An 18839-nucleotide genomic window follows, 5' to 3' on the forward strand; every position below is an offset into this window, starting at 1 on the left:
CCCGATGAAGAACAACGAAGAAACGTAGAGCGGGAGGGAGTCCAGCTAAAGACTCCTCATAAAGAAGTGCTTGGCGGGAGGCAACCCGTTATGAGAGTTTGCTTTCTTTTTTCCTTTATCATTTCTGTTTTAGTTTTTGTTTGATTTTCTTAGGATTTTTCTATTTTCATCTTCTAAATCATCATAAATTATTGCTTGAGGGTAAGCATGGTCTGAGTGTGGGGTGGATTGATTATTTTTGCAAAAAGAGTGACAAAATCATATTTTTAGATTGCAAGTGACTCGGCGAGTTAGGATATTGACTCGACGAGTCTATTCAAGTCCGGATACCTTTCATTCGCGACCAGACTCGACGAGTCTGACCCCGACTCGACGAGTCGATCATATATACTGAAAAATAAAAACGTTTTTTTTACATCCGGTTAAACTAGAGTTTTAACCCTAATTTGAAACTTAGTATCAGCCACATACTCGCCGTGCGCCTCTTTCCCTCTCAAGCATTCATCAATCTTTTTCAATTTTCTTCCAATTTTTATAATTTCATCAAGAAAGGTACTTAATTTCTTCTTTATTTATGTTAAAGTCATGAGTTTTAGATGTTTGAAGGTATCAATTTTATAGAACACCCATTTTTGAAATCTTAGAAATTTTACGATTTTGATTTTGACTTAATTATGGTGTTTTGGATGAATGTTCTTGCACTAATATGCCTTATACACATTTCTGGACAAACCCTTGGACTAGTTTTGAGTTTTTATGGTTGAATTTCACACGACCCGTCGACTGACTCGTGCAGTTCATCGGACTCACCGAGTCTGTTCATGGACTTGACGAGTCCAGTCGTGAATCCCATATTTATTTGTTTTAATGTGTTTCTGTGTTTTCTGGATTGTTTGTTATTTGTTTTGCAGGAACCATGTTTTCACGGGGTCAGAGCTCACGAGGAAGGCAATAAGATTTTCCTTGGTTGAACTTTCCACGAATCGAGTCCCAATCCACGATGACTAGGTGGAAAAGAAACTTGCAGATATCCGAAAAAAAGGAGATTTGTGTTCCCAATACAATTGACTGGGAATGGCTACAGAACATTCGATATGAAGAGGAGTTGGCACCATACCTTGTTAAGGAATTTACTCATAATGGGGTGTCAATCACGTGCGATGGTTGGAGTCGTTTATTTCGTATTCGAGAGCCGGTCTATCGAGAATTGTGCCTAGAATTTTTCTCCAAAACACATTTTTAGGATGGGGATGATTATTATAGCCCCATGAACATCACTTTTTTTCTTGGGGGTGAGGTTCGCAAATGTTCTATGGTTGAATTAGCTTGGAGGTTGGGAATTTATGACCAAAACTTGACTCACACGGCTGCATTTGGTACTTTTTTGGAGCATTGCCATAAGGTATCCCGGATGGTGTCACTAGCACGAACTGGTGGAACACCATTGCCAACAAACTTTACATTCCCAAATCCGCTTAAAAGGGAAGCATACGATCACCCACTCACCGCCTTATTCACCGCCTTATTTCCAACACTATTAATCAACGAAAGGATGATGACAAGGTTTCTAACCTTGATGTCTTTTATCTTTGGAGCATCATTACACCCAATACTTTTTGCAACATACCATGGTGTTTAGCTTCATACTTGGCTGAAGGGGCGGTCAAGGACCGAAAAACCTCAAAAATTAACGGGGGTATGTTCGTGACATGTTTAGCCCACTCTTATGGGTTGATGACTCATGGTTCTTGGAATTTCATGACAATGATTCTGACCCCTCCTTTTAATCCTATGCTTTTTTGGAGGGAGAGAATTATTGAGGATTATGGCGGGGGACATTATTCTATTCCTGATGATGATCCCGTGATCGGGCCCGAGGCACCGGGACGGGGGGTTCGATTGAGACGTGAGCGGGAAGTGGAAGAGGAACCGCCGGTGATTCCGGTGGAGAATGATGAAGTACCAATGGATTGGTACAATGTCGAGATGAGGCGGCTACAAGACCAAATGGCGAGAGGTATAAATTTTAGCAACGAATCCCACGTTCGGCTTTTTGATCATTTTCATATTCCACACATTGTGGAGGTAACTTCCCCTACATTCCATCTTGGGACGAGGTCATTAATGCAAGGCGGAGTGGAGCTGGAGGAAGTGGAGCTATGCATAGAGGGGACAATGATGAGGAAGAAGATGATGACTAGTTCTTTTTATTTGTGCTTTGTTGAACAATTTATTTTTATTTTGTTTTATTTGTTTGGTGTGTTTTAAACTTTTAATTAGGATTTGAATTTTGTGCTTGATGTTCTAATTCCTTTGGTTCCTTTCAGAATTTGAATTATGGATACTAGCATAAGGAGTCTAGAGAATGTGAGGAAAAATGGAAAGAGTCAAGAAAGGGCGACGTATTAAGTCTAGGTGTTCAGTTCGATTCTAAAAGGGTTCATGAGTGAATGGTTACTGAAGCAATGGGAAGTTTTTGAAATGCAACAAAAGCTGGACACAAATCAGAGTTTATTTTATCACCCAGCAAGGACTCGCCGAGTGCAGTTACCAGACTCGACGAGTCCCAGTGTAATTTTCACGATTTCATGCATGTCGCTCTATTACTCGGCGAGTCATTTCCCAGACTCAACAAGTCCATCATTATTTGACCTAGAAGGTTGATGATTACATGCTATTTGTTACATCACTTGGCTACCCTATCTTTACAATTATTTCCTGAGGATTTTTCAGTACCTCTCCTGTATTTTTGGAGCAACCACATGTGACATGACGCCCGAGACATGGATGAGCTGTTCCCACATCTAAAGTCATTCAAAGTAGGAGTTTAATTGAAGAAAATCAGCTTCGCGACTGCTACCCCAGGGGAGTTTGTTCCAATTCTCTCTATATTTCATATTCTTATGTATAACATGCAATGGGGACATTGCATGAATTAAGTGTGGGGTAGGGGTTGGTTACATCTTGTAAATTTAGAATCCTAATATCCTAATTTAGGTCTATTTTAAAGAATTTCAACTCTTGCATACCAAAAATGTTACTTAGGAGTTAATTTACTAAATTTTGGTAAAAGTAATTAGGATTCCATGTTAGAATTATGTTGATGATTTCATGAAAACCCAAATGTTTAGTTGAGCCTATATACGTTATAGTGCATTTGTGGCTTCCTTATTCTAGTGAAATCATGGGACAAAAACATGACCTCGCTTAGTTTGAAGGATGCAATATGTTTAGCATCGTGTACCAGAAATGTATCCAGGAAAATTGTTATCGTTAACCAATAAATGTTGAAGTTGAGCGCCCCTACTTAAGCATGTAGGGTTTTGAGTGAAAAAGTGAGGTACATGTAAAAAAAAAGACGAAGAAAGAGAGAGAATTACAAGGAAAAGTTTGTAAGAATTTTTGGAGCATCAAAGTTAAAGTATGAAGTTAAAAGATCAAAAATTCTGAAGAAATTCAAAAAGTTGAAGATACCAAAAATCAAACAACAAGGTGGTGAATTCAAAGAAATCAAAGATAAAATAACAAAGAAGTGAAGAATTCCAAAAGAGCTCCATAATGTTATCATAAATTGTAATTGTCTAGATTATGTATGCTTGGGCTGCTCAACCAAAAATACCTTGGGGTTAGGAAGTTTTCTGCGGATGGATTCGGAAGGATGCATAAAATGAGCATTGTTCAGAAAAAGTGGGCGAATGTTTATGAGGATTCTGAGTGTTTAGAGTATGGGGGGTTCTTTAGGAAAAATTTTAGACAAAAATGCATGTGTCGCGGTCGTGGCATAATGGATGGGTTCGATTGGAGTTGTCCTATGTGATTCTAATGTGCTAAAATTCAGTTTTGCTTGGAGGCAAACAAAAGTCAAGTGTGGGGTATTTTGATATGTGCATATATAGCCCTTTATTTAATATTAATTCTTATCATTTATTAGCTATTTATTTGCATATTATGGAAAAAAGATACTTAAAAGTGTGTGAATTGTGTTTTCAGTCCAAAAAGAATGCTTGGGAGCAAAAAGAAGCAGGAGTACTCATTGGGAAGCTTTGGAATGATCAAGAGAAGAAAAGGACACAAAATGGAAGGAACTCGGCGAGTCGTATCGTCGACTCGACGAGTCTATACGAAGATTCGAGAAGATAAAGACTCCTTAACTTACCATGCACGGGGATTAAAGGATGGACTTGACGAGTCGGTCATGGACTCGGCGAGTCGGGTCGAATTTATAAAAACGACTTTTCAAATCGACACAAAGAATTCTGTAGAACCCCTGGGGAGAAAAGCTACGAATAGAAGTCAGAGAATAATTGGAGAACGAAGATGCAACCCTAAATCCGATTCCGAAGGAGATTAGAGGCAATTTCCATTACTTGCAATTCAATCTATTGTTTCCATCATGTATAGACATATAGACTTCATTTTTATGCTTTCATTTACCTCAATCATGAGCTAAAACCCTTCAAATTCTGTTTGGGGAGACAATATTGATAATATGGTTTGATTTATGGTAGGATTAGTTTCATATTGGTAATTTTGTTAAACTAAGCTTGTTAAAGAACCTTATGTATGAATGATAACTATTTTTCTGTTAATAGGAAGAGAATTACGTTGCATTAACATCTCTTAATTGTTACCTCATATAATTTATGTGACCGCTTTATTATATGATTAGAATTAGCGAATGTGAAACTAGAATTAATAGGAAAATAGGTAAATTCCCGTGTGAGCTTGTGTGATGACCATCAACAAGAGGTTAACTAAAGGACCAATTTAGTTGATCATTACAAGTCTTAATTAACTCGAATAAATAACCTAGGAAATTAAAGTAAATTAGACAACTGGCCACTATTTGAGTTAGTTTGTTTTCTAAGGATTAGTGTAGCGAATGTGAACCTAATCACTTGAATCGGTAGCCAATCGAACAACTAATCCATTGCACTATTACCATAAAATCAACCATAGGATCAATTGAGTTGAACCTAAACAGAAGTTTCCTTCATTATTGAATTTAGTTGAATCTTTGCTTTCTTAGTATCTAGTTAATTAGTTTAATTATTAGTTAGTAAGTTTCTAGTCTTGCAAAACTAGAGAAAACCATCTCTTTTATTATTTGTTAGTTAATATTAGATAATTTTAGTAATTAGGTTAAATTGTCGTTCCCTGAGTTCGATACCCTGCTTACTAAAACTATACCCCAATAGACAGGTTCACTGCCTTTTGTGTGATTAATTTACATTTTATAAGTAGGATTAAAACTAGTTGGTTTTACACACATCAGTGTCTAAGCCCGTAACTATATTTGGTAAGTACTTGACCCAGTTGTGCATGGTCCTTTTGGGTTGCCTTCACCAAAGCAACTTGACAGGGTGATTTATGAATATAGAGGTTAATGTGGTTTATTAATATATTATATGAATAATATATTAAAAGAGAAATCATATAATTGAATTAATATTAGACAATAATTAATTAAGAAATTAATTATGTGGCTAAAAGATATTAATTTAATATCAGGGACTTAAATTGTCAAATGTGTGATAGTTGAGTATTGGGCTGAGGAGCCTCATGGACTAGGAATGAACGAAATTAGGATGTGTCCATCCATAATTTCGGCCATAAGGGCCTTATTCCAGAAGTTTCCTTGGATTGCTTAAGGCCTAAGCAGTCCATTAGGGTTTAGACTGAAACCCTAGAAGCACCAGTATAAATAAGACCTTAAGGCTTCCAATTTTCAGCAACTTGATACCATAGAGAGATCATAGAAGAAATTATGCCTCTCCCCCTCTCCATTATCATCCTCTTGCTTGTGTGGTGTGTTTAAGCCATTAGAGGAGTGACATTTGTGATAGATTATATATATATATATATATATATATATATATATATATATATATATATATATATATATATATATATATATATATATATAGGGAATGGTTATATGGAAAATAAACAATTAGGGCAACACATGTTGGAACCAATGAAAGCATGACAACACATCATTTTCGAATAACTACATAAATAACTTCCATAGTAGATTGCTTATGAATAAAGAAATGGACACGTGTCACTTGATCATTGGTTCCAGCATATGTTGCCCTAATTGTTCATTTTCCATTGAACCTACTTCTATATATATATATATATATATATATATATATATATATATATATATATATATATATATATATATATATATATATATATATATATATATTCACACTTACTATAGGCCTGTGCATTCTATATCTAATATGCTATTTGTGAGCCAATTACACGGGCCATGTGGCTAAAGTCAGACATGTATCATTATTTGTTACCCACATATACACGGGATTATAAAAGAAGTTTAATTCAACATTTGGATCTTTGTAATGAATACAAAACTCATTCAGAAACAATATAGCCCTAGAAGTTAAAACACAAAACTATTTTAATGTTGGACTACAATTTTGGAATGCAAACCTAATGATTTTAACTTGTTAAGAAAGCATATGTTTAGAACAAGAAGCTTATAAGTTTCATATTTTCTACTTGAAATGAGGAATCACCTGGCCAACGATGTCGTATCAACTTAACTAATGCTAAGTTATTTTTGTATAAGACATGTAATAGGAGGAAGGCTAATAGCTATTATTAGTTGTTGAATATCATGCATAAATTAAAACAAAACAAACTTTAGCCATAAATTAATTTAAAGAAATTTACTAACATGTTGTGATACTTAATAGAAATATGAGTTTCATATTGTTGCAAATGTCGTGGGAAATATATGACCACATCCTTGTGTCTTAATGAAATGTGTGTTTCATGCAACGATGCTGCGTCGTGGTGATAACCTCCACCATGTCATCTCCCTTAAAAAATACGTAAACTTTCAAATATAAAACTCATACTTGAAACTGAGAGTTACAACTCTCCCTTACTTTACGTCATCGAAAATCCTTAATGCATATAACTTGGGGGTAATGATCTATTATTTAGTCCTCAAGTTCCCAAGTCCATTTGGAACCTTTCAGGTGATGCCATTGCACCTTAATCAATCCCACCACCTTGTAGCACAAGGTCTTCGTCTTCTTATCTAGGATAGCAACCGATCTCTCCACATAGTTCAAGAGCTGATCAACATGAATATCATCTAACAAGACCACTACATAACCATCGGAGAAACACTTCCATAGTCGAGACATGAAATGTACTATGGATCCGACTAAGCTCACCCAATCAGTAAGAAACCTTTCCCACCGGTGCAACGACCCTGAATGGACCAATGAATTTGGGGACTAACTTCACCCTCTTCTTGAGCTGGATGACACCCTTCCAAGGTGACACTTTCAAAAACATAAAATATCCAACCTGAAACTCAAGATAGAAACAATGTCGGTCGGCATAACTCTTATATATGCTTTGTCTAGTCTGAAGTATTCCACACACCTGTTGCATTAACGTTGTCGTCTTGAGCACTACCTCAGTGCTCCCCATCACTTGATAACCAACATCACCCTAATAGATCGGGGTCCTACACTTTCTCCCATAAAGCAACTGAAGGTGAGGCATACCAATGCTAGCGTGATAGTTGTTGTCATAGGAGAACTCAACTAAAAGAAGGTAAGTATCCCAGCTCCCACCAAAATCCAACACACACACACACGAAGCGTATCCTCGAGAGTCTGAATGGTCCGTTCACTCTAAACATTATTCTGTGGATGGTAAGCGGTGCTGAAGAGCAGTCGAGTACCCGACTCCTCATGAAACTTCCTCTAGAACCTGGAAGTAAAACGAAAATCATAGTCGAAAACAACAACAATCGAAGCTCCATTTCATGCAACCACCTCCTTGATGTAAATCTCAACTAGCTTCTTGGCAGATGGACTCTCCTGAATCGAGATGAAGTGGGTGCTCTTGGGCAACATGTCGTTAATAACCCAGATTGAATCAACCCCACATGCCATCCTTGGAAACTTCATGATGAAATCCATAGCGATATCCTCTTATTTCTACATGGGGATGTCCAACGGCTGCATCTTGTCGTGGGGTCTCTGATGTTCAACCTTGAATTTACGTAAAGTCAAGCACCACTCCACATACCAAGCTATCTCCCTCTTGATACAGGTCCAACAATGGCTCAATCTCAGATCTCTGTACATATATGTAGCACCCGAATGGATTGAAAACTTTGACTTGTACGCATCTTCCAACAATGTCTACTGAAACCCCACCAGAAACCAAACCCCACACTCTCTCGCACTGAGTTAACAGAGTGCAGCTATCTATCATAAATGTAGAAATCTAACCCGTGATCTTATTTTTCTTCCAGTATATCTTCCTTTAACCCCTCAATTCGTGCCTCTTTGATCAAATACAAACAATGGTAAAGTGTTAATCATCCTCAAGCATAGGTCTCTGATAGGAGCATTAGTCTCCTTGCGACTTAAGGTATTAGACATTATGTTTGCCTTCTTAGGATGATACAGAATCTCACAATGATAATCCTTCACCACATCTAACCATCTGCATGGCCTCGTGTTCAGTTTCAGCTAATCTATAAAATATCTCAAAGTCTAATGGTTCGTGTAGATGGTACACCAGACCTGATGTGAATTTTTAGTGCACTAATTTTTTATTTATAATTCCTAATTTATCGCATCAAAACCACACCTTACAGGCAGTGAACCCGATCGAGTATAATATAACTTTGATAAGCAATTGTGTCGAACACAAGGGGAACGGTAGTAAATTAATTTAAAATATTTGATTATAGGTTACAGAATACACATAAAAGTTGTAAAGAAATGGTTTATTAAATCTCAAATGAACAACTAATTAACAAATCTCGATAAACTAACAGGGAAACAAATCTCTTCAGGTACTTTGGTTTAAATAAATTACACCTTAAAAGCATAGACAATTGCATACCCAAATTCATTTATTCACGTTCACCGACTCCTAAAATAATTAGATTCATATTCACTATTACTAATCCTTTAGCAAACAAGTTAATTCAAATAGTGATTAGTTGATTAAACTAACATGCTTCCTAGTGTTCAGTTCGTATCAAGCAAGACCTGTAATAATAGTTAATCAAATTACTAATTCGATTAACATCTTGTTGATGGTTTATCACATAAGGCTCATACATTAACTTACTTATTTCTGAGTTAATCCTAGTTTCACATTCGTTATTCCTAGACATATAATCTTGATGGTCATCAAAATCATAAGAGACAAACAATCAAGTAGATGTTCATACAACTCAATTTACTTGGCAATTAACAACAAATAATTATCATTAACACGTAAGGATATTTTAACAAGCTTGAAAAGATAAATTAAACATAAACAAACAATCCAATATAGCAATTAATCCAATAATCAAGGTTTTATTTAATCATAAACTCAAAGTAAATGGTTTTTACACCTAAATTAGAAAGTAAACACATAATGGAATCACAATGGAATGCTAAACATGGTCATGATAACAAACCACATGATTACGGACATGAATCCGCTCTCCAATCCCTTAGATATTTGCTCCATATCAGCTTAACGGCCCTTTGGCCGCCTTCTAGACCCTCAAAACGGCAGCTATGAAGTTTTTTTGTCGCACAAGTTGAAGCGGAATATCATAGATTATGAAAATGGTGGAATGATATGGGGTATTTATAGTTGAAGGGAGATGGAATTAATATGAAATATTAAAGTTGGATTGGAATAAGGAAACTAATGGTGGCTTAGGGATTAAGCAAATAAAAATAAGATAAATGGTGCTTGGGGAATAAGTACCTTGGATGGAATTTCCGTCCAGCTTTTATGATTCATCTTCAAGGCCGATTTTGGATAAGATAAATGCGGAATTAGCAAAAATTCCCTATCACATAAGTTGTAGGAAATTTCGTCTAGTTTTTAGAACATTTTGAGTCTCTCCAATTGGACTTATGAGTCATTAGATATACCCGAAACACTGAAGAGGGGTCAATCTGCCAGCAATATCATTTTTGCATCTTTTCAGCTCCATTCTCTTCCTTTTGCATTACAGCTCCAATTTTTACTGTAATTGAATATTTCAAAGCATATTAAGTATCTTTTAGTTCTAAATAACATAAAAACATAGTATAAAATAATAAGAAAACATCATAAATATATGCATAAAATAGACGTTATCAAGACCCCATACAAGTTCAATCGCCAAATCTTAAGGGCGAAAACCACAACACCCAACTTTACATCATAACTAGGATAATTCACCTCATGAGGCTTCAACTTCCTTGAAGCGTATGTAATCATATGGCCTCTCTACATAAGTAATGCTCCAAAGCCCATAATCGAGGCATCTCAATAGGTATACGAAGTTATCCACACCCTCGGGTAGGGTCAATATCGGTGCCTCACAAAAATTTTATATCAGAATCTCAAATGTAGCTTGTTGCTCATGCCGCCACCTGAAAGTGATGTTCTTCTTTGTTAAATTCGTCAAAGGGACTGTGATCTTGGAGAAGTTCTAGATGAATCTTCGGTAGTATACTGCTAATCCAAGGAAATTGCGATATGTTTTGTCAACTTCTTTGTAATCGGTCGTTTTCTTAAGTTTATCCATATTTATTTTCTTATGTTAATCTATAGTTATTTGAACAAGTACATTAGCAGAATCAACCGATTACGGATGACTTTGGAAGTCTTAATATACTTTCCATCTTGTTTATCAAGACCCTTCTTAGCTTTATGGGGAGCATGTGAAGATCCTTATATCCGAGATTCTCTTACATTTTTATTCATGATATTCATTGCATTGCCGATCAAAAATATTGGAGAATGTTATGAGCATCTATATCTGATATTTACATGATGTCTATGTTTGGATTTTCGAGACATCTAAAGATAGTGATTTTATTTAGTGATTGATGTGGCACAGATTTTTGGTCATCACTGATAAAAATTTTGGCCTCACTAAATTTCTCCCGAATCCAAATTATTTATTATTCATACCAACAATGAGCTTGGATTTTTGAGACTTCTGGATATGATGATTTCATTTAGTGATGCGTTGTGGTAGTGATTTTTGATAATCACTTATCAAATTTCTGGATTCAATAGATTTGAGCCAGATACCAGATTATTTATCATTCGAACTCGATATTGGAAATATACTTTCCGTCATGTTTATCGAGAACCTTCTTAGATTTAGAGGGAGAATGCAAAGCTCCTTATATCTGAGTTTCTCTTACTTCTTTATTCCTAATCTTCATTGCATTCTCAGTGAAAAATAAAAGAGAATGTTATGAGCATCCGCATCTGATTTTTACATGTTTTCTATGTTTGGTTTTTTGAGACTTCTAAAGATGGCGATGTTATTTAGTGATGGATGTGGCATTGACTTTTAGTCATCACTGATCAAATTTTTAGCCTCACTAAATTTTCCATGAATCCTGATTATTAATTATTAAGACCAATAGTGAGTTTGGATTTTCAAGACTTCTGAATATGATGATCTCATTTAGTGATATGATCTGTTATTGATTTATAATAATCATTGATCAATTTTATGGCTTTACTAGATTTGTCTCGGATATTAGATTATTTATCATTCCGACTCGACATAGGATGTTTCATACTTTAAGCAGGTTATATTGATGATTTTATGGGTGCTTTATGATTTGTTCAGACTTCTTGAAGCCAACGATAGTTAAATCTTCAACATTGAACCTGCTTTTCAGATTTAATGTATTTTAGCCTCTACTCACTGGATTTTTATCTCTCACAATTTCCAAGCCTTTAAGGGGAGACTGTTGGAGCACAAAAATACTCTACAATGTTAAGTGATAGTTAGGTTATTATATACCCTTTTATTTTCTAGATGGTACTTCTCTCCATATAAATAGAGGGTGAGTAGTTATTTATTTGAGTTCAATAAAATGTAGTCTTTGTCTATTTAGATTGAGTAGGGAGGGAAATCTCTCCTGCCACTAGAGTTCTTGCACTTCTTGTATTTTCATGCTGATCTCTTTCTATTGATAAGCAGATTACTCATCTTCCTTTGCTCATCATTTTCATAACATTTTAACTTCATGTGCTTACTATTTTACACATTAGTCGGTCAAAATGGGTCCAACAGTCTACTTATCCCAGACAATATTTAAGACGAACGATAGGACTGGCTCCGATGCAAGGGCGTGACGTGTCGCTTGTTTAGGTGTGACACATTGATCAAATTTCCTACCTATTAATATGAGGGTTAAGTTATTCATTCTTCCCTGCTTGTCAATCTTTCTCTTTTAATCTCTCTCTCAAACTCTCTTCATGTTAATTGGTTATTTTGGCAGGTACGTTACCCCTTCTTATGCTTAACTACAAGTTGATATATAGAATATACATTGTCGTTGTTATGAACATCATAAGTATAACATTATTCTTTAATTCTGGTTATAATTGAGCTAGTTACGAGAGTGGTGCCTAGGATAAAAACATTGGTCTCGTTGTTGGATTTAGAAAAACTATATGCTAAAATGATCATGCCTCCTAACTGTCTTGACTAGCCAATCTTTATTTCATAGCTAATTTGTATTAATAATATTATTGTAGAATATGGGTATGATAGTAAGTGACTAGTATAGTATTATATGTTGATATGCGGTTGTTATGTCTTCCCGTTACTCGATCTACTTAGTTGAATAAAGACTAATAAGGGCATGAGTTACACTAAGAGATTTTATAAAGTAGTTGTACATGTATATGTAATGACCATGACAGACCCATTTGGGGAAGTGATTGTATTTGTATATGTAATGACCATGACAGACCCATTCGGGGAAGTGCGAAAGTTTTATCAGAAGTCTATGACTCATCTAGAAAGATTGGATAAAAGAGTTCATGGCCCTTCTAGGAAGATTAAATAAAGAAGCCTAAGACCCTACTCGAAAGAAGGTGTGTTGACTTAAAATCAAGTGCTAACTTAATCAAATAAATTGATAGAAATAAGGTGTGCTGAACAATGTGGATGTGGTGTTAGAAACAAGGTGTCCATATCATGGACAAACAAGAACCCTTGAAGACCATTTCAGAAATACATTATTTATAAGGTATGTTGAATAATATGCAACTCTATTGGGTTAATATTGCAGTAGTTAACACGATGCTAAAGAATATTGCAAGTATTTTGGATCGTTGAACTTGAGAGTAACCAAATTATTGGTACAAATATATTTTGTTAAATGTGTACATGAAATTGAAGAAGGGAAAGAAAAGACTATGTAATGTGACATCCAACAATTAGATCAGACTTGAAAATAGTATTATTATTTCTAAACAAATTCTTTAAAAATCAAAAAATTTCTAATAAATTTTAAATATTTTAAACTTCGAAAATGTTTCAAGACTACGAGGGATGTCTAACTAGACATCATGACATACTTAAAACAAAATTATTAATATTTCAAAAATTAGAATATTTTAAAAGTTTATCAAAGATAAATTTGATATTTTGAAATTAGATTGTATAAATATACTATTTTTATTTATAAGAAAAATATATACAAACTCTCCTTTATGCAGTAAGTTTTCACAGGTACCCACTAATATAATATGAAATCACCCGATAACAATTTATAGGTAGCCTCTATAATCCTTGAGATAGTACGATCTAAAACTCCAACACAGTGCCCATCTAAATTAGTAGGAATATAGCTGCTTTAGCTCCTTTCTCGTACATCTTCTTCTGACACATTACAATTCAATTCTCCATCATCAACTGGACTTTCGAAATCATCAACTTTATCCCCACAATAACCTTCTTGTAATGGTATCTCCTTGTCCGTGTTGGTGATCTATAATAAACAAACAAATTATAAATTTATAATCATAAATATATCCCCAAAAAAAAGATAACAAAATTAAGGTAAATGTCAGAACCAAGAAACACTACCTGAGGTGGTCGGTTATAGTCTACAAAAAAAATCAGTGTTATGATACTAATAATCGTGTCAATTTCTTTGAGGGCTTTTTTAAATTTTCTGTTAATTTTCCACCCCAAAGCAAATTTAAAGGCATAATTGTGTTCTTGGTTTTTAGCTACAAGGAGATATGTCCTGCGGAGGGCCTCCTCTAAGTCCACCAAAGGTTTTCTTATTGCCGAAACGTTGAGATCACGTACTCTTAGCTCAACAAGCAGATTTCCAACAAATTTCACACGTCTGAAAAGATCTTCGCATGCGTCTGAATGCTCCGCAGCTCTGGTATGTGCATCTAGAATCAGTTTTGTTAGAGTAATTGCGTCCATTCCGGCTAAATGTGCCATATCCGTAGTCTTAGCAATTCGTTGCAGCACCTTGGAAGATTCTCTGTGAAAACAGGAATTCATTACATTATCTATGAAAGGGGGTTATCCGTAAAATCAAAATCCTATCTATAAACAGAAATCTCTAAATTACGTTAAACAAAATCAGCTTAATAGTTAATACGTTATCATGGAGCGCATTTCTTATCAAATTCCTAACAAGGGTATCAAATTTCACAGATGATTGTATGCTTCGACTCCAAAATCACTTATATTTTCTCAACATTGCACTTCTGGTATCAAGATTCAACCCAAGAGCGTAGATATCCTTCAAGAAACTTATCCAACTGAAAACGTTCTTAGTTTAAACATACAGAACATTAATGTAAGCCAAGAACCACAACTAACAAACAAACTAAATATAAAATCTCTTCAATGGCTTTGAACCAGAAAACATTTGATGACTTTTACCTATCACAAAATTTTGACAAAACGATGAACTAGCAAAGGTTGCTTCAAGTCTTAATATATGGCAAATGAACAGTAAAACGTAACCCTAACCTAAGCTCTAAATGGGTGAAAAATTTGACGACTACACTGTGCATCCTTTTTTTATATAGAGATAATTTTGGCGTATTGTACAAGCCAAATACGCGTTTCAAGTATCCTAGTCGCCCTCCAACTTCCCGGAAAGCATGCGCTTTTGGTCTTTCTATCTTTAACAGCGCTCAATCAGGTTCTCAATAGTTTCCAAATGCACCTTCAAAAATCAAAACAATACAAAGTGCCTACGTGATCTAATATGTTTCTAAAATAGAGTTGTATGCAAGTTTTAATGCCATGAAAACAATACAAAGTGTCTAAGTCACCCAATTTGTTTCCAAAGTGGCAAGACTTTTTTTTAAGCACAAATATGAAATTTGTCTAAAATAACAATAGCCGCCATATTTATTAATTTTTTTTTTTGTATTTTTATGTTGAAAAAGATGCCTACTCTTATGGATAGTTTATGAAAAAACAATACAGGGGTGGAACACGGCCGAAATCAAAACTTCAAAATAAAGCCAAATGAAAAGTTTAATCTTGTTCAAAAAATCAAAAGTCTAAAACAAGCTACAGTGTTCTCTCATGATTTTTGATAGAGTTTGCATGTTTTCTTATAATAAAAAGTCAACTGGTGATTGTCTTTTATAAAATTAACTAAAAGTTAGCAAATTTTTATAAAATGATAAAATAACATAACTAACAACTTATATTTTAGCAAAAAAAAAATTTTTTTTTTTAACAAATTACAAGTTAATATAACAAAATAAATTTAAAAACTAACAATTAATAAATATGTTTTCATACTAAAATTTTAACCATGCGAATAATATCTCTATTTTTTGGCTTTGCTTTATAATTTTACACTTTACTAATATTTTATGATTTTTGTTACTTAGCTATCATAATATCATGCTCATAAATTACAACTATTTCTATTATTCATATCTTCATGTTTTTCGTTTACGAAAACATAATGATAAAAAATTAAAAAAAAAAAAACTTTTTTAATTTAATAAACTTTTTGTAGCTTTCACACTCATCTCGAGCCTATCTCATATGTCTAATATACATTTATTAACCCACGAATACCGAGAGAAAGAGAAAAAAATGTGTGTGTTTGAGAGAGAGAGAGAGAGAGAGAGAGAGAGAGAGAGAGAGAGAGAGAGAGAGAGAGAGAGAGAGAGAGAGAGAGAGAGAGAGCAAAATGGGAAGTACGTACAACTTCCTCTCAAATTTGGCGGAGAGAAATCTCAAGCGGTTGCAGGTAGCTAGCCGACGGCAAAGGTAAGAGACGTATATTCTTGCGAAGACCGGTGGACGAAATGAACAATGGTGGTTGATTCAGGTTCTTTGATATCTCTTCTTGCGAAGGCAACATTATCCTTCTGTTCAGTTGAGAGATCTGTTCAATTGAGATATCTCTTTTTCTGGCAGCCAAATTTTTGGTTTACTGTTTTCTTAAACTCAAAGGTTGAGTTTAAAAAAACAGTAAATTAGTATTAAATTTTTGGTTTTTATTGAGTTTAAAATAGTTTCTGTAGTTTATTAGGTTTCTAAAGAATCAATGTTAGTTTTGATTTTCAGTGATTTTCAAAAAATTTGGTTGATTATCTATTTAGAAAATTTTATATACAATAAGTTGTATATTTGTATTACATGAATATAGTAAGGTTTAAAGCAGAGAGACCAATTAGTTATTATAGTGATTGTTCCATATATGAAATACATATATACAAATATTATGAACCTCAAAACTAGGGAGGCCATGGCTACATTCGGCTACCTTTAGCGGTCATGCGGTCGTCAATGGCTCCATTCGGCTGGACAGGCTTGGTGTCGTCGCTAAAACGTTTGTCGCCACTAAAGGTTTCGTTGCTAATTTCTCCGACAGGCGATTCGTGTGACGTTGACAAGAATCAATTGTAGCCCTACGTTTGTATGTTGATCCAAAGACTAGGGTTTATCTTCGTACATATGCAATAGCGACAAGCAATAGGGGCGACACCGTCGCCGCTAATACTCCCGAAATAACATCATGAAAAGTTCCCTCCAAGTCTTTGCTACTACTACCTAATTGTCCCCCTACAAGCATCGCCGCTTTAGTCCGTCCCCCATCCTAGAGTGTACCCCCATCTATTTAGCCCTTTCGATTTCTGACTCTGTGACGGTTCTCTGATTTCACCAACAGTTTGTGTCGATTGTCATGTCCATCAGCGCGTGGAGCCACCGCTTGTAACATCCCTTAAAAAAACATAGTTTTTCATTTTTAATTCATCAACTCACATAGTATTTGTCCCCAAAACTCATCACGGTAAAAATGTATCATAATCATTAGTGTATAATAACAATCATCAATGCGGAAAGTCACCAGGGGGAAATATTGTGCAGTCAGGCCGACCCTTCCATTTGGAACTGGAAGTACCTAAAAAACTGTAAGCACAAAGCTTAGTGAGTTCCGCAAAATATCATATACCATACATACATTTCCATGGGCTACCCCCGTAGTCTTCCATACAAGTTCCATGGGCAACCCTCATGGTCTTTCATACCATTGCCATGGGCTACCCCCATGGTCTTATATGTGAGAATAATAATTAAGATCGAAAGATTCTATATTAATAACGTGATTTAAATACAAGAACAATGAAGATCAAAATTGTGCCTAATGCTTTGATTAATCGACTCTAGAAGAGTTCTCAATAACTTCTTTATAAGAGTGTACAAACGACAATTATGGTTGGAAAACATTAACCCTGCTGTTACACGCATGCACTATATACATGTTAAACTAGAAAGTTAAACTATAAATGGACATGCCCATTTCGGAACAAATATAACTATACAAGCACATATTTGACATCGAAAGATTCTATATTAGTAATGTGAATTAAATACAAGAACAATGAAGATCAAAAGTGTGCATAATGCTTTGATTAATCGAATCTAGAAGAGTTCTCAAGAACTTCTCTATAAGAGCGTACAAACGAAAATTAGGGTTGGAAAACATTAACCCTAATGTTACATGCTTGCACTATATATAGGTTAAACTAGAAAGCTAAATCGAAAGTGGACAAGCCCATTTCGGAACAAATATAACTATACAAGCAAATATTTGACACAACACTTAATAATCCCAACAATCTCCTCCTTTGGGTCAAATTCCGAAGGAGAGTCTTCATTGTTGTCTTCACTGCACATTGAACAATTTGGGCATTAAATTCAGAAGTGTGTTTCTATCACATCCCCAAAATCACGGCCAGAAAAGACCGGTTTCATTTATGTTTTTAAAATAATTTCAGAGTAAATCCTTTTGATTTAAAAGAGTTGCGGAATTTGTTCCCAAAACAAAATATAATAAAATAATATTTATCAAAGCATTTCATAAAGAAATGTATTTTCATTATATAATCAAAACTCGGGATGTCATGTTTCGATACAGACCAAAAAGCCTAAATGACATATTACAAGCCATACAACAGTTATATACATATATAGGCTTATAAAAAAATTACTTGATGATTCATCCATCTTATGCCATCACGCCACTACCTATAATACAAATAAACTGAGTGAGTCAGGCTTGAGAGCCTGGTGAGAATATAGGGTTTTCAACCCACAATAAATAATTATATTTAATTCAACAATCAACAATAACCTGATTCCCCATTCCCGTTATTCTCACTTTACGTCCCTAAAACAACAACTATCACGAGAGACCTAATCTAGGATTTTCATCGGGACGGACATTACTGCAACAGGGTTTCCTTAACAGTAGATGTCCTAAAGACAACCATGAGGGGGATAGAGTACACCGGTGAACACATCGTTCACAACACCTACAGATTATGAACCTGCTAGCGTTCCACAGGACTGTCTAGAAAGAGTCTGTGGTCGTCATCCATGCTCCGCTAGATGACTAGATTATCAACAACAACATCGAGGCCTCTCATCTGTTTATCACACATCAACTATCTACCCATGTTCTACCCAACATATTAGTAGGTAAAATATATATTTTATACATAGTTTA

At 34.9% G+C, this 18839-nt stretch overlaps 1 protein-coding gene across 1 annotated transcript; it reads right to left on the reverse strand.

Moving 5' to 3' along the window:
* Positions 1 to 13535: 13535 nt before the first annotated feature.
* On the reverse strand, positions 13536 to 14824 carry LOC145039102 (cell number regulator 13-like). The gene is made up of 3 exons (XM_078987228.1): positions 14448 to 14824; positions 13913 to 14327; positions 13536 to 13814 (listed from the first exon to the last, which is right to left on the reverse strand). The coding sequence occupies exons 1-3, from the start codon at positions 14462 to 14464 to the stop codon at positions 13680 to 13682; spliced, it is 567 nt and encodes a 188-aa protein (XP_078843354.1). The 5' UTR covers positions 14465 to 14824; the 3' UTR covers positions 13536 to 13679.
* Between the last annotated feature and the right edge of the window lie 4015 nt (positions 14825 to 18839).

Source organism: Lactuca saligna, chromosome 4 (assembly GCF_052625555.1).
Source record: "Lactuca saligna cultivar CGN05327 chromosome 4, ASM5262555v1, whole genome shotgun sequence".
NCBI lineage: Eukaryota > Viridiplantae > Streptophyta > Magnoliopsida > Asterales > Asteraceae > Lactuca > Lactuca saligna.